Source organism: Nanorana parkeri, unplaced genomic scaffold, assembly GCF_000935625.1.
Source record: "Nanorana parkeri isolate BGI_ZX_2015 unplaced genomic scaffold, ASM93562v1 scaffold1267, whole genome shotgun sequence".
NCBI classification, from domain to species: Eukaryota; Metazoa; Chordata; class Amphibia; order Anura; family Dicroglossidae; genus Nanorana; species Nanorana parkeri.
The window spans coordinates 86548-93900 of record NW_017307535.1 but is presented as its reverse complement, the minus strand read 5'-3'; the positions used below and the strand labels follow the sequence as shown (position 1 = coordinate 93900).

Sequence of the window (7353 nt, the reverse complement as noted above, 5' to 3'; positions counted from 1 at the left end):
TGTCTGATGAGCCTTTGTAGTGCTTTCTGTCATTCTTTTGTAGAGCCGGGAATAGAGACTCGCAGTCATCCGCACATTATTATACTCTCCATTTAACAACAAAGCGTTCGCTATAATTGCGCTACCTGCAGGGTGATCATCCTACGGGATTCTGCCACAAAGCTCGCTCTGTTCTATCTGAAAGCTTTCATTCTGTGAAGTTTTCTCTGCCTGGGAGATCGGCGCAGGGATTTTTTTAATATATTGTCTGTTCATTAAATGGAATTTAATTATAGGGAAAAGCCAGTGTGCTTTTAGTCAGCACATAAATACATAAAAAAAAATATATATGCACACACACACACTCTTTTATTGTAATGTTTATTTTAAAGCCAATCTCCAGGGATATTGAATCCCTCTCTTTCACTCATTCACAAATGAAAAAGATCCTCCAAATTAGTGGCCATAATGTGCTGTGAATCTTGTTTGCCATGCGAATGGTTTATAAGACCTGCAAAGCCCTTTTTATTACTCGTCTGAGTGAACACTGCTGACCCACGCCCGCATTGTGTGCCTTCCAATGACTGGACTTGTTGCTGCCCCTTATCGGGATGTCATTACACAGTCAATGGAGTCTTGAGGACCCCGCTGATGAGCAACCAATGCGAAGTTTCACGTCACCATCTACGTGACCACCCAAAGAAAAGCCTTCCTACTTTGCAGTCGAGAAAAAATACTTGGCGTCCGGCATGACCACAAATTTAGGTCAGTAGAAAGTTGAATTTCCTATGTTCCTCGGCTCGATCTATTGGTCATAATGTGCTGTGAACCTCGTTTGCATAATGTTCGCTATGCGAACGGCTTAGAAGTCCTCCAAAGCCCTTTTTTACGCTCTTGAATCTACCTTCATGTGACCCTCCATGGTTCCTCTTTGGGAGTGAACACTGCTGACCCACGCCTGCAGCCTAGGCCCACCATGACTGTACTTGTTGCTGCCTCTTATCTTGATGTCATTACGCCTCCGCTGGAATCTTAAGGACCATGTGAGGACCCCTGATGGAGGACCAGTGGGAAGTGTCCACATCACCAGCTACATGAGCACTTAAAGAAAGGCCTTCCCCCTTTTTGCAGTCCAGAACACAGAAGACTTGGAGCCCGGCATGACCACAAATTTAGGTAAGTAGAAAGTGGAGTTTCCTATGCTGCTCGGCTCCATCTAGTGGCCGCAATGTGCTGTGAATCTTGTTTGCATAGCTGTTCACTATGTGATCGGTCTATAAATCACCTCCATAGGATTTTCTTTTATTCAGTCAGACCTGACTGGTAGACCTATCACTGAAAAAAATAACCAATGAAGCTCAGTTACTGTGCAGCATTATTAAAGGAGAACTATGAGGTGAGTGCTTTTCACTCACCTCATAGTTCTAGCCGACCTGTGACAATGAGACTGTCACACGTCAGCTCAGTAGATCGGGAGGTGTGCGAACACATACCGGCGTTCCCTCACTTCTCGATCCTGTCACGGCAGGAGAGCGGCAGGAGTGGCTGGATTCCCCCCTCCCCGCTCCAATCCACCAGCGCTGACTGACGGAACGGACGGGGAAGGGGGCGGGTACAGCTGGCTCTGCCTCTAGATAGGCAGAGCAAGCTGTCAGTCACGCAGCTGGGTGGATCCTGGCACAATTGTCGGGATCCGTTTCAGTTGCGGCGTCTCAGTATACGGCGAGCTACAGCTGGCGGTATACTGAGCCTAGGGTGACGGGAGGACGCTAGTTTATGTCCTACCGTTACCCTAAGTAGAACTATGGGGAAAAGCCTTAACCCCATAGTTCTCCTTTTTAAGCAGAAAGTTCAACTTTACAGCCTCAACTGTGACATGTGATGGAGGAGGGGCAGTGGCCAGGATAGGAATAAAACGTCTTGTTTTTCTACTTCCTGATAAAAGCTTTGGGTCGTGAAAGGTAAATTTATTTTACAGAAATGTTTGTTTTATTATTTATGTTCCCTATGAATGTAATTGGGTATAATGTATTCTGGTGCTTGGGAGCGCTTTTCTTTAATTGGATATGACATTTCTGTATTGTCTCCCAGAAGCGAAAGCCACAGAGTTGAGCTCAGCGAAGGAAGGAGAAGAGGAAAAACCCAAAGAAAGTGAAGACTTAGTGACCTCGGAGAGTTCTGTCGCAGCAGAAGAAGCTGACGTCTCTGCGACTACAGAAGAGCCCTCCGCGGATACCACCACTGATACCAATGTGTCACCAACACCTGATGGGTCAGAGAACTGAGGAGCCTCGGAAGGCTTCCAGACTGAATACTCGAGGCGAGACCCCAAGGTGCACCAGCTGCTGCAGACCTTCAAATTCCAGCTGGCCGGACGACCTGTCCATGAGGTTTGAGATTTCATCACAGTTGGTGGCCAAGAAGGATCCCAGATCTGTTGTAGGAGCCAACATGCCGGAGGTCCCAATCCCTACTGCGCTCAGTCACTCCAAGCTTTGGCTTCTCACACATTGTCAACAGTCCTGAAAATATTTAAAATAAAAGTAGACGCAGTTTTGCAAAAAAAAAAAAATCAACCCTTCTATATAATACATAGAAATATTTCCTTTTTCCTTTTGCAATGCAGAAATCTTCCCTGCTGGTTTGTCACATGATCAGATGCTGGCCAATCGGCCGTTTTGTGTGAACTGTGATAGGCCCCTTCAGTAGAATGCTGGCATTCTCCGAGCTTTGGAGAGCAATATTCCGGGATTCCAGAGGAAAGGTATTTTTCAGGTCGCTATAGTCTGTGGATTACATAGGGAGTTGTTTTTTTTAAGTCAACCTGTCCACCTTCTCTGAGATGACTTTTACTTTAGAGACCTAAACTTCTCAACAGGAGCTCTGACCACCCACAGAACCACTGCCTGCTGAGACTGTTTATGGACCAGCTAGGCGATCCTATAGGTTGGGGGGCTGGCAGGTTAGTAGCAAAGTAAAAGTAATCTACGAGGAGGCTTCTCTGGACACCAGAGGGAGCAGCGGGCTCTTGACCTTTCTTGGGCAACACTTAATTTTAAGTAGGGTGGAGGAAAGGTTGTCTATAGAGCAGCCATTCTCAACCAGGGCTCCCTGGAACACTATGGTTCCTCCAGAGGTTGCTAGGGGTCCCTTGAGCTGTGGCTGATTGAACTCCCATTTGAGGGCGCCCTGCATAATTTTGGGTCTAACACCACTTGGAAGAGCCAAAGGCATGACACCCATGATGTTAGCTGTCTGTAAGGGGGCATTCTTCCCACTGACCACCAATGTAAGAAGCTTATTCCCACTGACCACCGATATAAGGGGCATTCTTCCCATTGACCACCAATGTAAGGAGCATTCTTCCCACTGACCACCAATGTAAGAAGCTTATTCCCACTGACCCCCAATGTAAGGAGCATTCTTCACACTGACCCCAAATGTAAGGAGCGTTCTTCACACTGACCCCCAATGTAAGGAGCATTCTTCCCACTGACCCCCAATGTAGCGGCATTCTTCCCACTGACCCCCAATGTAGCGGCATTCTTCCCACTGACCCCCAATGTAGCGGCATTCTTCCCACTGACCCCCAATGTAGCGGCATTCTTCCCACTGACCCCCAATGTAGCGGCATTCTTCCCACTGACCCCCAATGTAGCGGCATTCTTCCTACTGACCCCCAATGTAGCGGCATTCTTCCCACTGACCCCCAATGTAAGGAGCATTCTTCACACTGACTCCTGATGAATAATTTAAGCAGGGGTAGCATGAGACCTAAAATGTCAAGGGTTCCTTGGGGGTAAAAGTTTGTGAAAGGCAGCTATAGAATATAGAGTTGCTTTAGGTGGTATTGTAGGGGGAGTTGTGATCATTTCCAACATGTATAAATCTTCTTGTGCATTTTTTCTTTATCATAATTGGTGTACCCATTCAGGGCAACGCCACAGGTTCACCTTCATTTTGGCTGCTGCAATCGCCAAGCTTGGCCATACACCACCAATTGTTTTATCTCATTTAGTCCACATGCCTGAATGAGAAGAAACGATTGGTGTATGGCCAAGCTTGGTGGGCTGAATGAGAAGGAAAAAAAAAATCTGAATTCCCCCATCCCTGCTGAATGATCTACCACCTTCCCATGAAGGGAACGTAAGTATAAGCGGTGGGGGCTGTCACTAAAAAGACCCCCTCCCTCAACACGCACACTTGTACTTTGCCGCACTTCCACTCTCTCTCGAAGTCCCCAGGAATTACCCAGTGCTTCTAGTCTTAGGGTGCCCACACACCTTACGATAATCGCGGGAAATCCCGCGATCGTACAATTATCGTAAGGTGTGTGGAAGCCGTGCGAACTCTGCTACTGTGAGACTTTTAACTTACGAACATGTTCGAAAACCCGCCGAGCATCGTACGATGTTCGGCAGGTGTGTAGCATGTTCGGAAGATAAAAGCCGGACGGACCGCTGTGCGCAAGCGCACTGCCCGTTCGGCATTGCGCTCATCGGAAGCCCGCCCCTCGGGGGGCGCGGCTTGCGATCATCGTAAGTACGATCTGCCTAAGATGGGCAGATCGTACGTTTTTTTTTTTAAATTACCTTACAACCAGCGCAAGACTAATGTCTTGCGCTGGTTGTAAGGTGTGTGCCCAGCCTTAGGGAACGTATGACCTTGTCCCAGGATGCAGCCTTGGGGATGGGGTAGTTGGAGCACTCAGGACTTCCTCCCTTCCCTTATGTGCAATTGTCAGTGCCAATACATCTGACATGGAGCTTACACAGTGTATGGTCTCTTGACTCCGACGGGAAACATGGAGCAGCGGGACAGGTACGTGTCAGCGGGTGGGGGCTGTTCTTCCAAGAGTCTCTGTTACTTTGTCTTTTAAAGTGAATTAGTTTCTTCGCCTTCCATGGCTATGAATCTGTTGGTACGCTGCCATGGGAAAAAAGAAACCATGATGGATGCCAATTATTTCAGAGCAAATTCCGGGTTATTTCATATCTAATACAAATCAGACTTTGCTTTTGATGTTTTGGTTTTATTAAATCAATGAAAATGGTGGGGAAAAAAACGATAGGAGCCCAAACCTGATATTTTGTTGCACAACTTTTAGGGACAATAACAAAAAAATCAATTTCTGTAGTTCTCAATGAGATGTCTGCACCTGTGAAGTAGTTTGGCGGTAAAAGGTTCTCTTCTTGAGCAAACTGCTCTGTCTTAGGTTTGAAGGGTTCCTTCTCCAGACTGCAGGTCTCTGTGCTTGAAGTGCCTGAATGAACATCCATAGATGTTCATTCAGAATAAGGCTCCTAGAAGCCAGGTTCACACTAGGGCGATCCGTGACCGCGCGCAGGCCCGGATTCCCCACAAGGCCACCGAGGCCCGGCTTCTGGGCGGTAGGGCGCAGAGGGGCGGCAGCGGTGTCTTTGTGGGGAAGTTGCCCTCTCTACATTCAGTCCTGCTTTGTACAAGCCGAGCTAAGTGTAGAGTGAGGCAGACGATTGTTCATTTACATGTGAACTTGGCGATGTCGCCGAGATCACATGTAAACAGTGTGCAGCCTCCTCCCCTCCCCCCTGCACTTACCTCGCTCCTCTGGTTCCGTCTTCCTTCCGGGCTCCGCCGCCTAGTCTCTCCTCACTGCAGTGAGCGGCAGGGTTAAAACTAACCCTTTTCTCCTGTGTGATAGCAATAAAGTTAGGTGGGGAAAAAAATGTATTTAAAAAAATTCAATACATACAAATAAAAAAATAAAAAGGTGATTAAAAAGTAAAAATAATAAGAAACAATTAAAAAATAATTATAAAAAATAAATAAGATTAAAAAAAGTAAATAACATAAATGAAACACAAAAAAAAGTTAAATTGATAAAAAAATAATGAAATAAATAAAAATTAAAAGTGATAAAAAAAGTTACAAAAGAATAAAGACACAGTTTATCGCAGAACCTGGCCTTGGGGCGGCAGGGAGAGTAAATCCGGCCTTGACCACGCAGCAATCATGCACGAAACCGCACGGATGGCCGCACAGTAACAGAATAGCACACCACTGCCAATCGCTCTGGCGGTGCCATTTTCTAATGGCACCCCAGTCCCGCCAGACAGATCGCGTGGTTTCCCGCCGTGATACTGTCCGCGCAATTGCACACGATCGTGAATTATTTTTTTTTAAACCTGCGGTGTGTGTCGCCAACAGGCCTTTTTTTTGTTTTACCTTTTTTCTGCGATTGCTGCGCGGATTTTGCATGCTGGCTGGCGAGTGTGCCGGGAAACTTTTTACTGTTTGAAGCCCTTCCGTGTGCACCTTGCTGTAAAGCTGGTAACGAATTGATGAGTGCGTTTGTCATTTGTTTTGCCGCTCGGCTATTACATCATTGCAATCAATGGGACTGCGCGGCAATCGCTGTGTGCAATCGTGCGCGGTCCTGGGACGCTGATATCTGAACCTAGGCTCATTCCTAGGTGCTAATAACCTGTGAGGACCCGTGACCTGTGACATAGCTGTCTGACCAGGGGCAGTATGTTTCAAACCGGAATTCCATGACCGTTCTGAGATTTAATTGGCCCCGTCACAGATTCGATATTCAGAACCAGAGGTCTTGCTGCACTCTTTACCGAAACATCCAAGAGTCCCGTGTAGACGGGTGGGTGCGTGTAGTGACCACGGATGGCACCGTGAACAACTCCAATGAAGAAATAAAGTCACCAGCACGCCAAATAGTAGTTTAGCAATCGTCCATTTAATGACACATTGCCATTCAAGGCAAGCGCTTTTTCGGGGCCTCAAAGGGTCCCCTTCATCAGGCTTCGAATGAGGGTCATTCTGAGCCTGATGAAGGGGACCCTTTGAGGCCCCGAAAAAGCGCTTGCCTTGAATGGCAATGTGTCATTAAATGGACGATTGCTAAACTACTATTTGGCGTGCTGGTGACTTTATTTCTTCGTCACAGATTCAAGGCCAGATGCAGCACTGAAACATAACTGAGCCGCCTCCATGTTTCACAGTTGGTACGATGTTCATTTTGAAAGATTCATTTTTCATCTGTGAACAGAGAGCTCATGTGACTTGCCAGAAACCACCAGTTGTGTCTCCCAGAAGAATTGCAGCTTGCCTATATGCATTTTAGCAAATTCTAGTTTGGCTTTATGTGTTTCTTTTAACAGTGGAGTCCTCCTGGGTCTTCTTCCTTTTGAACCCACTGTCACTCAAAAAGCAACACATGGTGCAATCTGATGTACCATTGACCTTTTGAGTTTAGCTTGTACCTCTTTGGAAGTTTTCCTTGGCTCCACCATTCTGTTCAGTCTGGGGTCAGTTTCCTCGTGCAGCCACGTGCACAGGCCCGGATTTCCCACAAGGCCACCGAGGCCCGGCCTCGGG

The 7353-nt window shown here is 47.0% G+C and overlaps 1 protein-coding gene across 1 annotated transcript in view; it reads right to left on the bottom strand.

Moving 5' to 3' along the window:
* Positions 1-2625: 2625 nt before the first annotated feature.
* LRRC72 (leucine rich repeat containing 72) overlaps positions 2626-7353 on the bottom strand; it is a 25363-nt gene continuing 20635 nt past the window's right edge. Inside the window, exons 10-11 of the mRNA XM_018568955.1 lie at positions 5138-5242; positions 2626-2765 (exon numbers count right to left, since the gene is read on the bottom strand). Of these exons, the coding sequence (XP_018424457.1) occupies positions 2626-2765; positions 5138-5242 (245 nt within the window). The remainder of the gene's footprint in view (positions 2766-5137; positions 5243-7353) is intronic.